At 39.7% G+C, this 19,152-nt stretch overlaps 1 protein-coding gene across 3 annotated transcripts in view; it reads left to right on the top strand.

Annotated features, from left to right (window-relative positions):
* Positions 1-19,152, top strand: part of MEI4 (meiotic double-stranded break formation protein 4) — a 228,762-nt gene that overhangs the window by 83,552 nt on the left and 126,058 nt on the right. For all 3 annotated transcript variants that reach the window (XM_069974676.1, XM_069974675.1, XM_069974674.1), the window contains exon 5: positions 16,935-17,043. In XM_069974676.1, the coding sequence (XP_069830777.1) occupies positions 16,935-17,012 (78 nt within the window). In that variant the 3' untranslated portion in view covers positions 17,013-17,043. The remainder of the gene's footprint in view (positions 1-16,934; positions 17,044-19,152) is intronic.

The raw sequence follows: 19,152 nt of genomic DNA on the forward strand, positions 1-19,152 counted from the left end.
CTGTACTCAATCCATAGGAAAGCATTGCCCCCGTTAAAGGGGTTGTTCACTTTTTTTTTTCTTTCAAATCAACTGCTGCCAGAAAATGCCAGACATTTGTAATTTACTTGTCTTCCAGTATTTATCAGCTGCTGTATGTCCTGCAGGAAGAGGTGTATTCTCTCTCCAGTCTGACACAGTGATCTCTGCTACCACCTCTGTCCATGACTTCAGTGCAATGCCGCCCCTGCTGCAAAGAACGGTCGCTGATTCTGTTGCACCCAGCGTCCATTCTTTACTCAAAAATAACATAGTGTGAACATAGCCTAATATATACTGCAAAATGATATGAAAAACTTGAAACTTGAAAAATTCTGACTACAAGTCTTTGTTAAAAATGTGGCAACAAGGCAAAACTGTTTACATTTTATATTTTTTTCTATAAAAGTGCAGTGATTATCAGTTACAAAAATAAAGAAAAAAAATGACATACAGTACATGAAGTGTACAGAAACAGCTTTACAAATAGTGCGATACCTCTGTTATCTCCTGAAGGTGATAACTTGTAAACTCAAATAAACACTTTAAGGCTATGTTCACACTGCGTATGAATCTGTCCGTAGTGCGAACTGCGAATATACGCCCGTAGTTTTGAGGTTGATGTGTTCGCTTGAAAGTATACGATATACGGCCGCACAATGCACACTACGTATGAGCCTACGGCCGGATCGTATACTGCGCTGTGAAAAATGAACAAGACCATTGTTTGAGGACGGAAATGTTCCAACTGACGGCCGTGGATTTCATTGCGGTCCCGTACGGAGTACTTATTTCAGCCAAATTGAACGTGATTTTAAGATCGCTTCGAAACAAGCTAGGGAAGCATAACTGCACTACAGGCGTATGTTCGCGGTTCGCCCGCATGTTCGCAATCCGGCCGCATGTCTATTTTTCCCACGGCCGTACCTTCAGCCGCACATGTACGGCTGCGTACGAACTACGGCCGGACTCTTACGTAGTGTGAACATAGCCTAAGGCTGTGTTCACACATGATTTTGTAGTTGTGACAGTGTTTTACATATTCAAACAAGTTAATAATATACTGTAAAAAGAATATCGAATAAACATTAAAAAATATATATATATGTGTGTGTGTGTGTGTGTGTCAGTTTATGCATGAAGATCTTTAGCTTTCTTCTCACCTTTTTCTCTTTTTCCTGGATAATTGCATCATGGACTGCACGAAGGACATGCTTTTTTTTATTTGTGGTACTATAAGCAGTAGTATTAGGTTTCAGGGTATACATTTTGAGGTTAGGATTATAGGGATAGATAGCCCAGTAACAGGGTATAATAAGGACCTAAATCAACGCTAAATGTTAAATAAAGCAAGTTTGCAATTTACATTCATCATTTTTTTTTAATTATCATTGAAAACATGTCACTTCCTATGTTCTGACTTTTTCCCCAAAAAAAGTCTAAACACAGGAAATCATGTGTTTCCCAGGTAATCTGCGCTCACAGAGAGAAGGCATTCATGTGATTGGTGGAAACATTGATCTGGGACTCTCTGTACAGGTCAGGACTTCATGTTTTTAGTCTCTTTTTTTTTTAACCAGCACAAGATTAAAAAGCTTCAGGAGACTGGACCTGGATTTCTGGTAAGTGCAGCTTTGTTTTACAGCATGATAACAAAAATAAAATAATGAATGTGTATTGCAAACTTGCTTTATATCACATCTACTGATGATTTAGACTTTGAATGCTATAACGACAGTGACACTTTGAAGCGACTCTGTACCCACAATCTGTCCCCCCCCAAACCACTTGTACCTTCGGATAGCTGCTTTTAATCCAAGACCTGTTCTGGGGTCCGTTCGGCAGGGGATGCAGTTATTGTCCTAAAAACAACTTTTAATCCTGCAGCGCTGTGTCTAAAGGCCGGAGCTTACATTTGTATATGCATTAGGCTGGCACACCCTCTCTGTCCTTCCTGGGACTCTCTGTACAGGTCAGGACTTTATGTTTTTAACCTCTTTTTTTTAACCAGCACAAGATTAAAAAGCTCCAGGAGACTGGACCTGGATTTCTGGTAAGTGCAGCTTTGTTTTACAGCATGATGACAAAAATAAAATAATGAATGTATATTGCAAACTTGCTTTATATCACATCTACTGATGATTTAGACTTTGAATGCTATAACGACAGTGACACTTTAAAGCGACTCTGTACCCACAATCTGTCCCCCCCAAACCACTTGTACCTTCGGATAGCTGCTTTTAATCCAAGACCTGTCCTGGGGTCCGTTCGGCAGGGAATGCAGGTATTGTCCTAAAAACAACTTTTAATCCTGCAGCGCTGTGTCTAAAGGCCGGGGCTTACATTTGTATATGCATTAGGCTGGCACATCCTCTCTGTCCTTCCTCCCCACCCTCCTCATCATTAGGAATGATCCAGGAACATTTACTGCTGTTTGAGCTTTGCACAGGTGTATTAACGATCCAGCCCATGTTCATTATACACACAGGTGGGAAATAGGGAGCAATCTGCCTGGATCATTCCTAATGATGAGGAGGGTGGGGAGGAAGGACAGAGAGGTGGTGCCAGCCTAATGCATATACAAATGTAAGCCCCGGCCGTTAGACACAGCGCTGCCAGATTAAAAGCTGTTTTTATGACAATAACTGCATCCCCTGCTGAACGGACCCCAGGACAGATCTTGGATTAAAAGCAGCTATCCGAAGTTACAAGTGGTTGGGGGGTCAGATTGTGGGTACAGAGTCGCTTTAAGCTAAACATCTAATTGCTCAAGTATATAGTCTATTGATAACTCTGTCAAAGAGATAGGATCATACACAGCTGTTGGATGGTGATAATGAATTATATATTATGTTATGTGTCATACTCCAAAATTTGGCTTAGCTTCAGCAACCACTTTTCATGGTAATTTAGGCTGCTCTTGCATGCAGCACTAGAGGCCATGGCTACCATTATCTTAATGATATTTACAAACTAGACAGGGACTTCCCATTTTAGGCAGGTGCATGTCCAGGTTTAGCATGTCATTATCTGTAACTTGCCAGCATTAGCTGCACCACCAGCACTTACCAGTAATTAAAGGCAGTACATCCAGTATGTAAATTTCACTAACGTAGCACTGTGGCTGCTTGTGCTGCTTGTAACAGCAGCATTTCGGTAGTAAACAGTTACTAGAAGAATCTCACACAAAATATTTGGAACCCAGATAGACTGTGTTGGCTAAAAGTAGTAGAAGGGCTTGTAGATAAAGTTGCAAAAACACATCTACTTCTAGTTACTTCTAGTTGATTCTATGTAATCATGAGAATGGGAAGATTTCACAAAATTAAATTAATTATTCAGCTTCTTTTGTTGCATTATACAATGAGAGATTTATATAGTCTTATATCTAACAGCGCCGGTATCATATTGTATGATTTAGTGTAATTCAGGTTTCACTTCTACCCTTATACGAATTTGGTTATTGATGCCAATTTCTCTGTTATGCATATTCACTACTTAGGCCCCTCCAGACAGTCCAACTGACAATCTTCTCTTGTTGATAGAATTCAAACTTTATGAATAAAAGTAGTGTAAAAATAAAGTCCTTAATGCTGGGGATTTCATTTGTAAGGTTATGTTAACACTATGTTTAACACCGTCCGTTGCATGGCAAACAGCTTTCGGAAATATTAAGCACGTTCAGTATATTTGCACCTGTTCTAAAGAATGTATGTTTAAATAAAAATGTTGGGAAAAAGCAGGTGGCATTGCACTAAATTCAATGTAATGCCGCCCCTGCAGAAGAGAATGAACGCTGATTTCTGTAATTCCTGCCCTGGGTCCTGCGTTCCTGTTACGGTGTTCCTGTCCTGTTCCTGAGTTACCGATGTTGTGCTCTCGTTCCCTGGAGTTTCTACTGTTTGATCCTGAACTCCCAGTTGCTTTCAGTATACTGTACCTGCGTGTTCCTGTCCAGAGTGTGAACATGTCCCAAGCTGTGTTTTCTCCAACTACCGTTCATGCATCTGCTTTGTGTGAACTGCTTCTGTGTCTTCATCCTCAGCATCTGTCACCTGCATCCAGTACTCTTATCCGGTGTGTCCTGTGTGCGCATAATCATCTGTATTGTTAGTTTGGCAAAACAGGTGGTTCCACCCTTGCCATCTGGTCTGCCCGGATCAGCTGTTATGTGCTTTGTCTATCTCAGGAGGTAGCAATCTGGCGTATCCTCTGGGAAAGTTTAGCTCCAACCTCAGGAGTATCTTGAAGAACAAAGGGTACTCTTAGAAAACGCCCTTAGGGATAGACGGGCATGTGACACAGTGGGCTCACGTCCGCTGATCCTGACAGTCGGGTTGGTACTGTGCCCCTATCTGATCTATCTGATCCTATAGGGGTTCTGCATGGAACCAACATGACATGGTTGTATCCATGAAAAGAGAAGATCGAACAGCTCTGATGTTCAGGTCCGTACAAACTTGAAACATCGATATTTGCCTTCATGGTCCGAGTCAAATACCGATGGTTCGAGTTCGTACGAACCTGAACATCAGCGCTGTTCGATCATCTCTATCCATGACTACCGGAACCTCCGGCAACAAAAAGTATTTCATGCCAATTGGGTCAGCTTACTTCACTACATTTTAAGTCTTCACTCGCTTCCTCTGTGGACTAGAATGTGAGATCTTTTCAAGACTGTATGAGGACAATTACCATTATGCATGCTACCATTATGCAAATAAGTGAGTTGAAGGGTACATGGATTTAGGAAACAAATTATACTGAAAAGGTATAATGGGGAAATATTTGGTGGTCAGACTCAATTACTTTGGTATTCACCACAAGCTAAGGTCCTTAGTATTCATGGCACAGCAAGGAGAATCTTTTTATAGTCACATACTACCCTAACCTTTTATGATACCCAACAAAGACCTAACTAATAATTTTTAACTAAAATAAATGTTAAACACATTACTTTTACAATTACATAATCTACTGTAGTATTAGGAGTTATTTAAAAAAAAATCATACCTGATATTTTAAAGTATTCTTACATTCAAATTAAACTTCTTCTCTGAATTAACTAATCAATTCTATGCTGGTTATGTGAAAAATCATACACTCTAGTTCTATTAAACTCAAGTGTGAATATAAATTAAAGAGTGCTTTAAAAGTGACAAGCAAAGTTCAATCATTTCAAGCCTATCATTTCAGCATGCTTACTCATATAGAATCCCTTAACCTCATCTGGAGAAGGTCACCCTGACCTTCTAATTTTACAGACTTAAGGATTGCATATTGGCAATATGGTTAATAAAATATAAAAAAAAAACAGTTCCGTATTTTATTGCTAGATATTATAAGTTAAAAATGTATTTATCTATCTACAGTGACAAGGTAAAGTATTCTATTAACTATTAGATTAAAGGAGAAGTCCGGCCAGACTCATTTTTTTAGAAAGTGCTGGGGAGGGGTAAGATAAAAGAAATAACATGCTCTTACCTCTCCGGCTCCAGCACTGGTTGCCACATACCGCCCTCCGGTCCTGCACTGACTGGCTCTTGCGTCATGACCCGGGTTCCCGCTCAGACCAAGAATCATCCGGAAACTGGAGCAGCAGTATGCAGCCATCAGCGCTGGAGCAGGGGAGGTAAGAGTATGGTATTTCTTTTATCGTCCCCCCTCCCCAGCACTTGCTAAAAAAAATGGGTCTGGCTGGACCTCTCTTTTAAAACCACTGCTTACTTTCCACACCCAATCTCCCAAGACCTTCCATTTTGGAGGTGTTCTGATTAAGTTTCATAGCCATGATAAAATGGCCTTTGTTAAAGTTTAACCATCAGTTTTTTTTGTTGCAGAAATCAGTAGTATAAGCGATTTTAAGAAACTCTATAAAAGGTTTTCTTAGGAAAAAAAGTCTCATTCTGTACTCAAAAAGCTATTTCCCAGCCTCCTCCCTCACTTCCTATCTGTAATTATAAGGCAAATCTGACTTCATTACAGAGAAGCAAAGTGAAGACTGGTTCTGCAGTGTCCATTATATCCTATGGAGGGGGAGGGGCTGAGGGACATGAGTGAGCATGAAGGTCAGCTGTTTGGAGACTGGGCACTTAAAATGTGATTCAGGGGTCAGAAAGGTCATTGCTTATCTAGAAACTTGGTGAGAGGAGATTGCAGGATGATGTGCTGTGCAGGACTGATATTTCTCCTCTCTGTGCTCACTCACTCCTCTGGACCCCTCTCCATAGAGCATAATGGACACATCCTACATCTTCTGAAGTGAGGGCTGAGCTAGGAAAACTGCTTTTTCAGTACAAAAGGAAACACTTTTGCTAAATAAAACCTATTACAGAGTTTTTTTTAAATCGCTTATACTATTAATATTTATTGTTTTTAGAAAAATGACATTGAACTGAAAGTTACACTTTTAAGTCACTCAGATCTTGTGCTTACTTAATTTTCCTGCCTCCAAGACATAAACTTTAAGAACTGCGCCTTCACTTGCCTTATATGCCACCACTTGACCGGCTCCCTTGTAACAATACTGTATAGTCAATGTTATTCACTTAATCTGTCAGTGGCTTTTTTGTTAATTGGTATCAACATCACAGCTATATATCACAGCTGTAAAGGGGTCCCAGTAGTACAAGATTTAGCACTCCAATTGGCAAAGTTCACTTTAAGTGGTGTTTATTTCATACAAAAGCACTACAAGGTGCAATGTTTCAGCCCCACATATTTGAGAAAGGCTGCATGTGCACCTTGTATTTCTTTTGTATTAAATAAACACAGCTTGAAGTGAACTTTGCTGTTGGAGTGCTGCGGTATCTATTCATCTATATATATATCTATCTGGCCTGTTGCATTAGGATTTAGGCACATATCTCTGGCATTTCCCCCATAGCCAAAATCCTGCTCAGCCAATCACTGACTGAGGGACAGTGCCACCTCCACTGATTGCTAGAGCGGGCTGTCACTCTCGAGATACAAGAATGACAGCCTGCTCAGCCAATCACTGGCTGCGGCACTGTCCCATCTCAGTCAGTTAGTGATTGGCTGAGCAGGGTGTCACTTCAGAAAGTGACAGCCTGCTCAACCAATCAGTGACTTACTGAGATGGGACAGTGCCGCAGCCCATGGTTGGTTGAGCAGGCTGCTATTCTTGTTTGGAGAGGTTGGAGACACCAGAGACAGAGAGGAGCACTCTGGGGAGGGCAGACAGGTAAGCATACCATTTTTTTTTTGTTTTTGTGCAGCCGCCATCTTGAACAAATTTGAAAATTTAGCTTGGAAGAATTGGAAGAATACTGAATTTATCTAATACCAATCAGATAAAATGCTATTGTCCACTGTACCAGGAACATTGTCTGAAATTATAATCAAACCTGGCAGTGCCCAATACTGTAGTCACACATTACCAGTTGGCTATTTGGTTGTACATTTCTAGAAAGAATTATTTAGAAACAGAAAAACTGCACAATACAGAAAAGAAGAAAATATTTCAAACCTGTTTCTTAGGGAATGCATGCATTTACTAAAACAGGTGAGGAGCAGCCAAGGGTCATCTATAGACTATGTTCACACTGCGTATGAGTCCGGCCTCATTTCGTATGCCGCCGTACATGTGTGGCTGAAACTACGGGCGTGGGAAAAATAGACATGCGGCCGGATGCGTACGAACTGCGAACATACGCCCGTAGTACAGTTATGCTTCCCTAGCTTGTTTCTGAAACACGTCATTTACTTGGAAATCTTTGCCCAGCCCCATAAACCACACAGAACCTTTTGGATCGAAAAATCAAGTTCAATTTGGCTGAAATAAGTACTTTGTACGGGACCGCATGGAAATCCACGGCCGTGAGTTTCAACATTTCCGTCCTCAAACAATGGTCTTGTTCATTTTTCACGGTGCCGTATACGATCCGGCCGTAAGCTCATACGTAGTGTGCATTGTGCGGGCGTATATCGTATACTTTCAAGCGAACGCATCAACCTCAAACGTACAGGCGTATATTCGCGGTTCGCACTATGGACAGAAAGATACGCAGTGTGAACATAGCCTTAATGGGTTTCTTTGGACTTTAGCTGCGTGTAGCCTCACACTGTTCCACAGCATGCAATCTCTGTTCTATTTCATGTAGTTGCAGTGCTGAATATGTGAATAAGTGGTTCATTTCAGGCCAGCATCATTATAATCAATTCCTAAGTCTCTGTGTAAATTAGATTTTCTCTATTACAATTACTTAATTTTATGAAGGGAAATCAGCTCTATGAACAGATATTCTGTTACTATTAAACATATTGCATCATCTTATTCTGTATGTCTCACGGTTCAATATTTACTGCAATTAACTACTAAAAGGTATATTTATGAAATCTAACATTATTGGATCATTGAAGAAGTTCACTTGGCAAATGGCAGTGATTAAATGTCCTTTAGAGTAAGCTTACACATTACATGTATAGTGATACTCCATAAAACATGTTATACATAAAAAAAACTGCTATACAATATGAAAAATGAATACCCAGTAAGGACATATTTGTGTTTACATCTGTTCAGGCTAGGGACCATCACCCAGTAATCCGCTGCCACTTAGGGCAGTGCGGTAAGCAGACAGGGACAGGGGACAGGTGTCAGTGCTAGGGCCTTACCTTTCTTGTGTTCTTTAGCCCCATACCTGACACAGACACTGCATAGTTTTTCAAGAGTTTCATATTCCTTTAAAAAAATAAAAACAACATTTATGAACAAAAATGTCTATACTAATACACATTTAATTACAAAAAGTAATATTAACCATAAAAACTTGATTTAAAGAATTGGTGACTTTAGGGAAGGAAGATGTACAAAGCAACTATATGCCAGCACATGAAGTTATTTATTAAAACTACAAACAGAAATTCTAGAGTAACAATGGTTTTCTTAAAAACAGGAATCCAATATTATGTAATTAATAGGTATTTTTATTAGTTTATATGAAATCTGTTAAAATCAGACACACAATAAATTACAAACAAAACTCATCAAACAATAAAAAAAAAATGTGTGTGTGTGTGTATATATATATATATATAAGATTGTCGGCAGAAAAAGACCACTGGGTCCATCTAGTCTGCCCTTTTAGTATTTTCCTACTTATTATCTTAGGATTATTCAGTTATTTCTAAACAGAAGTTGACAGTTTTTAGGCTCTGTTCAAAAGGAGCAAAAAACTGACGGAATTGTCCGTTGCGGAATCCGGCAAGCCTCGGTGTCCTAATGACAGCCTATGGGAGGCTTGCGCACCTCCTCTCCCCGCACTGAAGGATGAACATTGTCCACCACGGAACTCAGACAGTTTTGCTCCGTGTAAACACATGGGTATGTGCACTATTATCCAACCCCCCCTCCCCCTTCAGTACTTTGTGGAGCATTCTTTAGCTTTTATAACTTCTAAATGTTTTCGGTAACTGCTGACAAGGTTCTTACACCTCCCGAATGGAATTGCCTATTCTTAATAAGCAAAAGCTTTATCTCAATGATGCTTATGGTTTCTATGCTGTAACTGCAACTTCCTAAATTTCAGAGACATTGTCCAAGCATAATGGGAATTGTAGTTTTGCAACAGCTGTAGGGCCGAAGGTTCCCCATCCCTGGTTTATAGGGACTGTTTGTAGGACGTAGACAATTTCTGATTGCATCTGTATCAGCAGAATAAGAGCAGGGTAGAATCAATATCACATGACAATAAAAGGAGGCATAAAATGCACTAAAGGGGAACTTGTACAGTAATTATAGGTCAATAGGTTATTGATATCGATAAAGTCCAAAAGAGGCAGAAAAGGGGAATACAAATAGTGATTTGTTCAACAGTCTTCATAACCAGAGATACAGATGTAACATTGATATCTTGAATTACGTAACCCATCTCCATAATGTTCTTGAGCATTGTGCATGATGCTTAATGTGCATGATCTTGCTAGTTAATTTGAGATGACCCTGCATCCAGCAATCAATGTGGAGAAAGATGGAGTCAAAAAAGATAAATCGGGACTATTTATTTTAATTTAAACAGCATTTAAAAAAAAATTGCTTATTTCCTTATATCTGTATCTTATCCGTCTAGATTTAAAATAAATAATAAAACCACTAGACAGTTTCTCATGATATGTCCTCTTAGGCTATGTTCACACTACATATATACACAAAAGGTTCACGGAAGAGGGACTTAGTCACCCAGATTTGTATTATAGCTCACTAATAAATTATGGCTATCGGTGTCACTCTTACTCAAATACCAGAAAAACCCACCACAAAGATGAATACAAAAAGGACCATGGGCATGAATTCTGAAGCACTATAAAATTTATTAATCAAAGTTATATTCATAACATGATAGAAATTTCACATAAAATATCAATTAAAATGTATTTAAAAAAATAACCAATTACCATATATGTAAAAAAATTTGACCACAACATAAGATACGTGGGTGATAGGAGAGATTAGAATGAACTACAGAGATGTGTCATGTCTCAGAGTAACCCGCTATTCTAGCAATCGTATGGCATAAGACAGAACACAAATAGTCATGAACCGTATTGTCACTCACCCATCAATCCTATGTGGGTCACACACGTCCCTACGTACGTTTCACCACACCGGGCTTCTTCAGGGAACTGTCCCCCTAACTCCCCCTCTCCCTTTTATACTAACCGGGCCTCATTACGAAGTCACCCTGCTTCCGGGTTCGTCGGCGCGCCAGACCGGGAGCGAAGGCTGCGTCACTTCCGGGTTAGCAGCTCACCTCATACACGCACGGCCGTAACGTATAACGTCACGGACATGCGCACTAGAGGAACTGAGGCCACCAGGAAGTGAATGCAGCGTAAGCAGCCGGCAGAGCGCGCACACCCATCAGCAGTGACTGCTGGATATTAACTCTAACATAACAGGAACAGCGGTGATAGAACTAATAGCTGTCATAGAACTAACAGACCATTGGATATATTACAAAAATTGTAAACAATAGGTATCAATCTCCCCTATTTCACTCCTCATATACAACAAAATCGCATAACAAATATTTACATCTATAGAATACAGTGATGAAATAATGCATACATTATATTGAATAAATATAGATAAATAAAAATAAATAAATATATAAAGTGACAAGTGTTAAATTGACCTAATGAATTAAACCCAAGATAATCACATCTCAATAAATAATACACGAGAAGTGACTAATGCAGTGCTAATGAATTATAAAAATATGCACAATATAATTATAATATATAAAAAAAAAAACCCATCAAAACCGCAAGTGCAAAAAAACGCGTAAAGTGAATAAGTGCATGAAGTGAAAAAAGTATTTTTTATATAAATATAAATACTCCCTAATAAAAATATGATTACAATTATGTTGTATATGTTATTCATTATTTAAAACACATCTTTGCAATGATGTATCACACGCTGTCCAAGATTCTTCATTTCCTGAGGTACCCGACACCTAAATAGAGATGAACTCCATAGTAGAGTCAAAAGTAGAGAAAACACAATAGAAAAGAAGATGGAAGGAAAAAGAAAGACATTAATATTAAAAGAATAATTACGAACTGTTGTGGGTTCAAAGAAATGAAACAAAGCTACAATTTTCATTCAGCCCTGACGGGGCTACCGTGCCTAACATTGTAATCCAGCGGCACTCTTTCTGCGCCAAAATCTTCCTCACATTGCCTCCTCTGATACCGACCTTGACCCTTTCAATCCCTCTAACTTGAAAACTTTTCGGATCGCTTCCATGGAATAGTTTAAAATGTCGGGGAATCGTTTTAAGGGACTCAATATCATCTGTATCTCTGGCTGCCACTATACCCCTCACGTGTTCCCTTACTCTCACTTTTAATTCACGTGCGGTTAAGCCTACATATATCTTGCCACAGCCACACGTGGCGTAATACACCACATGTGTGCTGCTGCAAGAAACGTAGTCACGAATCATGTATTCTCTTGTATTGTCAGCATTTTGAAAAGTCCCTATCCTCATGACATTTGGGCACGCCACACAGTTACCGCAAGGAAAACAACCCTGCCTCCGGGTAATTTGCCCAAATGGATTCTCTATTTTTGGTGTATAGTGGCTTTTCACCAAGAGATCTTTTAAATTTTTTCCCCTTTTTGCTGTCATGGCTGGGGCTGAGGAAAGTTTACCTGCTAAAACTGGGTCTGTAGTTAAGACCTGCCAGTGTTTATGCAGTATTTTCCTCATCATGTCCCATTTACAATTATACGTTGACACAAATCTCACCGTCCCATCACTTTTTTTATTGTTATTATTTCTTACCCCAATCTGTAGGGTATCCTCCCTTTTGGTCTGCTTGGCTCGTCTAAAGCCTCTCTCTATCACTCTCTTACTATACCCTCTCTCTCTGAACCGGTTACGCAGATCCTCTGCCTGCATCTCAAATTTAGATTCAGAGGAGCATATACGACGCATCCTCAGGAACTGTCCAATAGGGACAGCCCTGATTGTTGCTGGTGTATGCGCAGAGGCTGCATGGAGTAGTGAGTTTGTGGAAGTTTTTTTACGGAAAACATCCGTCTGTAATAAACCCACATCGTCACTCTCAATTAGAACATCTAAAAACTCTACCTTCCTGGGATCACTTTTATAGGTGAGTTTAATGTTAAAATTGTTGCGGTTGAGTTCATCCATGAAGCTCCTCAGTTCGGACTCTGACCCCTGCCAAATAAATAAAACATCATCGATATATCTTAGCCAACACTGGACATGGGTGGAAGCCTGGGCGCCCCCACACTGGAATACCCCCCTCTCCCAGTAGCCCAGAAAGAGGTTGGCGTATGAGGGCGCACAGGCCGCCCCCATGGCCGTGCCGCGTGACTGTAAATAAAAATTATCTTTAAACACAAAAAAATTATGTGTCAAAACAAAACTGAGTAATTCTAAAATTAAGCTGCAGGTGTCCGAGTCCCACTGACTTGCCCCCAGGAAAAACTCAACCGCACGCAGACCATCATCATGCCCGATGCAAGTGTACAGCGACTCAACGTCTGCTGTCACCAATAACATGTCTGGGTCCACAAAGATCCCATCAATCCGTGCCAGGGCGTCGGAGGTGTCTTTAATGTATGAGGGTAGATTACTAACTAATGGTTTCAGATAGTGGTCTATAAATTTACAAATTGGGTCACAAAGACCATCTACCCCAGACACAATCGGACGCCCCGGAGGATTAAGGGGATCCTTGTGGACCTTAGGGAGGAGATAAAACGTGGGGATCTGTGGCCAGTTCTGTGTCAGTCCCTCGACAATTTTTTTGGGGATGATTCCCTCATCACATGCACGTTCTAGAATTTTTTGTAATTCCACCGAAAAGGAACTCAAAGGATTAGAAGTCAACTTTTTATAAGTATTTTTATCCCTTAACTGTCGTAATGCCTCACGTTCATATTTTGATGTCGGCCATACTACTACATTCCCCCCTTTGTCCGCCATTTTGAACACCACATCATCCAAAGCTCGCAGATCTTTAAGGGCTAACCGCTGTTCATATGTAAGGTTATCCCCTGTTATAGATGAGGAAATTTCCTTAAAGTCTTTCTCCACCAATTTGGTAAAGATCTCAATCTGCGGGCAGAGGGACAAAGGGGGAAATGTTTTGGACCGTGGGAGCACATTTTGGGGAAACATACCTGTACCCTGTCTGTCTTGTTCTTGTAGGAGTTCCTCCAATATATGTATTGCTTCCCTTTCCTCAGAATTAAAATTGCCGCCACAGTCATCTTTCTTAGAATGTAATTTCATCAACATCAATTTCATTGAGAACAATTGTAAATCCTTTAGAGCTGTGAAATAATCAAAATGATTACTAGGTGAAAAAGTCAGGCCCATAGATAAAACATCTATCTGAATATCAGAGAGGCAATGTGAGGATAGATTAATTACCTCTAATCCCTGTTTGGATCGCTTTCCATACTGGATTGGATTAGGAGACTTCCTTTTGGTTCCCCCTCCTCTTTCAATCCTTGTGTAGCTTGGATTGCGAATATTTACTGCTCTTAGGTTTTCATCTGTCATATCCCTCATCCTTGGGTGTGTCTCTACGGAGACCCTAGATGATACTGAGCTTGATCGGGATCTCGATACTGATCTAGACCGTGACCTAATTCCATTTTGTTTCCATCTATAGACCCTATTTTCTTGAGAGTCACAGAGGTCACGTTGGAATTTCTTGGTTTTCACTGCACAGACCTCTTTTTCCCACCTCGTAAAATCATTATCAAGCTCACTATTCATCTTCTCCAGCGAGTCCCTCGAGAGATTCTCACTTAATTTGGTCTGAATTAAATCTGCTTCCTTTTCTAGGCATCCCAAGGTTTTTATATTGGACTGGATCAATAATTCCATAAACCCACGGGCACAAGTATTAGAGAGGTCCTCCCATTTAGTTTTAAATTCTATATCTTCCACAGGGAATGAGGGAAACACTTGTATACGTAGTCCCCTTGGTATCAAACCTCTCAATAAATATTTTTCAAGAAACGCTTTGTTCCACCATAGTCTGGTTCTTTTTTGCAGGATCTCCTTTAGTTCCTTTATGGAGTCCCTCATCTCATTATCCTGAACACCAGAACCCACAATCGGGTTATCCTTAAACACTTCATCTAGCTGTAGTAGCCACGATTGGTCTCGTGATTTATAGTCCATGTTGGACACTGAACCGCAAGCTGTGAAAAAACACAGAAAACAATGAATATATACACAAAAGGTTCACGGAAGAGGGACTTAGTCACCCAGATTTGTATTATAGCTCACTAATAAATTATGGCTATCGGTGTCACTCTTACTCAAATACCAGAAAAACCCACCACAAAGATGAATACAAAAAGGACCATGGGCATGAATTCTGAAGCACTATAAAATTTATTAATCAAAGTTATATTCATAACATGATAGAAATTTCACATAAAATATCAATTTTTTTTTTTATATATTATAATTATATTGTGCATATTTTTATAATTCATTAGCACTGCATTAGTCACTTCTCGTGTATTATTTATTGAGATGTGATTATCTTGGGTTTAATTCATTAGGTCAATTTAACACTTGTCACTTTATATATATATTTATTTATTTTTATTTATCTATATTTATTCAATATAATGTATGCATTATTTCATCACTGTATTCTATAGATGTAAATATTTGTTATGCGATTTTGTTGTATATGAGGAGTGAAATAGGGGAGATTGATACCTATTGTTTACAATTTTTGTAATATATCCAATGGTCTGTTAGTTCTATGACAGCTATTAGTTCTATCACCGCTGTTCCTGTTATGTTAGAGTTAATATCCAGCAGTCACTGCTGATGGGTGTGCGCGCTCTGCCGGCTGCTTACGCTGCGTTCACTTCCTGGTGGCCTCAGTTCCTCTAGTGCGCATGTCCGTGACGTTATACGTTACGGCCGTGCGTGTATGAGGTGAGCTGCTAACCCGGAAGTGACGCAGCCTTCGCTCCCGGTCTGGCGCGCCGACGAACCCGGAAGCAGGGTGACTTCGTAATGAGGCCCGGTTAGTATAAAAGGGAGAGGGGGAGTTAGGGGGACAGTTCCCTGAAGAAGCCCGGTGTGGTGAAACGTACGTAGGGACGTGTGTGACCCACATAGGATTGATGGGTGAGTGACAATACGGTTCATGACTATTTGTGTTCTGTCTTATGCCATACGATTGCTAGAATAGCGGGTTACTCTGAGACATGACACATCTCTGTAGTTCATTCTAATCTCTCCTATCACCCACGTATCTTATGTTGTGGTCAAATTTTTTTACATATATGGTAATTGGTTATTTTTTTAAATACATTTTAATTGATATTTTATGTGAAATTTCTATCATGTTATGAATATAACTTTGATTAATAAATTTTATAGTGCTTCAGAATTCATGCCTATGTTCACACTACGTAAGTTTCATAAAAATAAGAGATGAGCGAACCCCGGGCATGCTCGAGTCCATCCGAACCCGAACGTTCGGCATTTGATTAGCTGGAGCTGCTGAAGTTGGATAAAGCTCTAAGGTTGTCTGGAAAACATGGATACAGCCAATGACTATATCCATGATTTCCACATAGCCTTAGGGCTTTATCCAAGTTCAGCAGCCACCGCTAATCAAATGCCGAACGAGTTAGGATGGACTCGAGCATGCTTGAGGTTCGCTCATCTCTAGTAAAAATCACAGCCGTTGTAACAACGGCAGTGATTACTATGGAACTTACGTAGTGCTGCCTCCCGGACAGATTGTATACATGACCTTGCCAACACTAGCAGCACATGGAAAGTAAGGTGCTAGTGTGCCATCCATGAACAATGATAGAAATGTGTCACTAAAACATCAGGTATGCCCAATACAAACAACATCAAAAAGTGCAGTGCAAAACATGGTAAGGCAGGGATGTCACCAATAGAGAGCTGGCAGGTTGTCCCAGGATGGGATGTATGAGACTCCACACATTCTGTTCACAAACTGAACTTCTTCAGGGGTTACATATACTATTAAGACTGTTATATATACCGCTTTCCTCCCTAAAAACACACCTTCCTCCAGGTGGGGGGGGGGGCGCTGTTGACAGATGGTTATATCAGTGTATTTATTGATAGTTTGTACCTTTTGGCTTATGTGCAATATTTATGAAGGTGTTGCACCATGTGATTGTGAACCACGCTCCCCCCCCCCCCACCTGGAGGGAGGTGCGTCTCCAGGGAGGGGAGTGGTATAAATATGAGAGTGTTAACAGTATATGGCTAAGCTAGAGAAAGGCCTCAGAGTATTTGCGTATTTAAAGAAATACGTTTTCTGGTTACTTTGTGTGACTCACACTTTATATACCTTTAGAGTGACACTCCAAACTGGTTTATTATCAGATTCCGACATCCTGGAGTCTTCCTGTGATGGCCCTGGTGAGGAGCAGTGACCTTGAATTTCTTCGAATCCTTTCATAGTGTTGTGCCTATCCATGCACAACTACACAAGGTGAGTGTGTATGTTTTCTCCACTTTCACCATTATTAAAGGGGTTATTCATGTAACAAAAACAATATTCTAACTGATCCCCCTTCACAACCTATGTCTAATATACATGTATAACCTATTTTGCACCCTTTCCCTGTTTTTCTCTCATATTTACTCGCTCTGGATGTCTAAATTCATCTCCTCTGTGTGCATTCTGACAACACGCTGCTCCCTCTTCCCCCCTCCGTTTTAGAAAAACTTGTAACTCAGGAATGGCAGCAGCTAGAAAGTCAGAAGACGGCTCAAAATACTCAGGGGTACTTGTTGAGTAAGGGCTCTATTACACCAAAAGATGTCTGACAGGTTATCTGACAGATTTTTTTCAGCCAAATTCAGGAATGGAGTATAAACAGAGAACAGGTCATAAAGATAAGACTGAGATTTCTCCTCTTTTCATATCCATTCCTGGCTTTGGATGAAACAATCTGTAAGATAATCTGTCAGACATCTTTTGGTATAATAGGGCCTTAAGACCAGCCAGCATTTATTTTTTTTAGCTCTTAGGTGGATAACCCCTTTAACCTCTGGGATTTATGGGATACTTCACTAGATTGCACTCTCCACCCTTTTTTCCATGTCCTTTATTTCTAAAGGACATGCTTTATGTTAATAACATCAGCTTTGAAGAACAAAGGTTTTATCATCCATAAGAATTTTCCTGTCCTTGATCTCTTCCTTCTGAACACCTTATCAGGCCTCAGGGATGTTTACTGGATTGGAACAATTTTTACCTTTTGATGTACTGTATACTGCATCCTGTTTACTCAGCAACCATGCTCGCCTGGAATCTTTCACACTATTTTATGTTGTCATTCATGTTTATAGCAATTCATTTATTATGAAAGTTATCTGTTTGTACGGGCAACAACCAATATTTTACTTTGATTTTTCCCTCTAAGGGTATCCTGTAATCAATGTAGAACCCTTCATTGTGCCGGGCTTTTAAATAAGTATTCATCAGCAGCATTTTATAAAATAAATCTCCTCTGGGAAGATCACTGTGAAATTAACTGGAGAGGATCATTATTGAATTATTGAAGAAACAGCTACTTTAATTGTTGCTCTTTGCACATTTGCCGAGCACAGGCAATTGCTTCACACGCATCACATGCAGACTGAAGCACAAAAAACATTTTATCAAGCATAAATAAATAAAAAAAATGACCAAATAAATGTTAAGTTAAAATAAAGCTAATGAAATAACACTAAAGTAAACAAAAGATTGATGGATACTGAGCAATAATTCCAAGTTCTTTAGCTTTCAACGTCCGTGATGTTTCTGTTTGTTGTCAATATTAAGTGCTCCAATTATTTCTGTTTATACTGTAATCTTATCTCAGCCTCCTGTAACGTTAAACAGCCTACCCACCAGGGTATGCTGCATATGACGAGGTTAAAACTAAGATAAACATGTTTTTATTTGCTATATTAATATGCTAATTATGTACGCTTAATTAGCATATAACCTTGTTAACTAACCACCTTGGTGCTTAAAATTAAAGTGTTCTTCATTCCATGACCGAGGATACAGATAAAACATATAAGCCAATACAGGATGCCAGAGCTTATATAACATACATAGAGGAAGCTTTGTAGATTGACCTAAAGCAACAGCTGCCTATTGGTTATGCTGTTTGGGATTCTGTAAGCTGTAAGATGTAGGTGTAATAGAGATAAAATGGGCCTTTTATACCTCAGTGTGAGACAAGTGAAGGAAGTTTTGGGGTGCGATTTTGTGGCTTTCAAAAAACACCAGTTCTGCATTTTTTTCTAGTATTTTTGACCTTATGTGTGAATATTTTTATTTCTGGTTTAGGCGGTTTTGTGTTTTTTTTCTGTGCATCAAGATAGCTGACCTTTGTCATAAATCTCCTTATGGAACTAGTTAAAAAGTTAAAAAAAAATAATAATAACTTAACCCCCCTCCCCCCCCCCCAAAAAAAAAAAAAAAAACCTAAATATTCTTACATTTCCCGTAGGGCCAGTTCACACTGAGGAATCAGCACCGGATTGTCGAGGAAAGTGTTCCAAGCTGAAAGTGTTCAATTCATGTCAATTCTTCTGGCGGAAA

This window comes from Dendropsophus ebraccatus, chromosome 6, assembly GCF_027789765.1.
Source record: "Dendropsophus ebraccatus isolate aDenEbr1 chromosome 6, aDenEbr1.pat, whole genome shotgun sequence".
Classification (NCBI taxonomy): domain Eukaryota; kingdom Metazoa; phylum Chordata; class Amphibia; order Anura; family Hylidae; genus Dendropsophus; species Dendropsophus ebraccatus.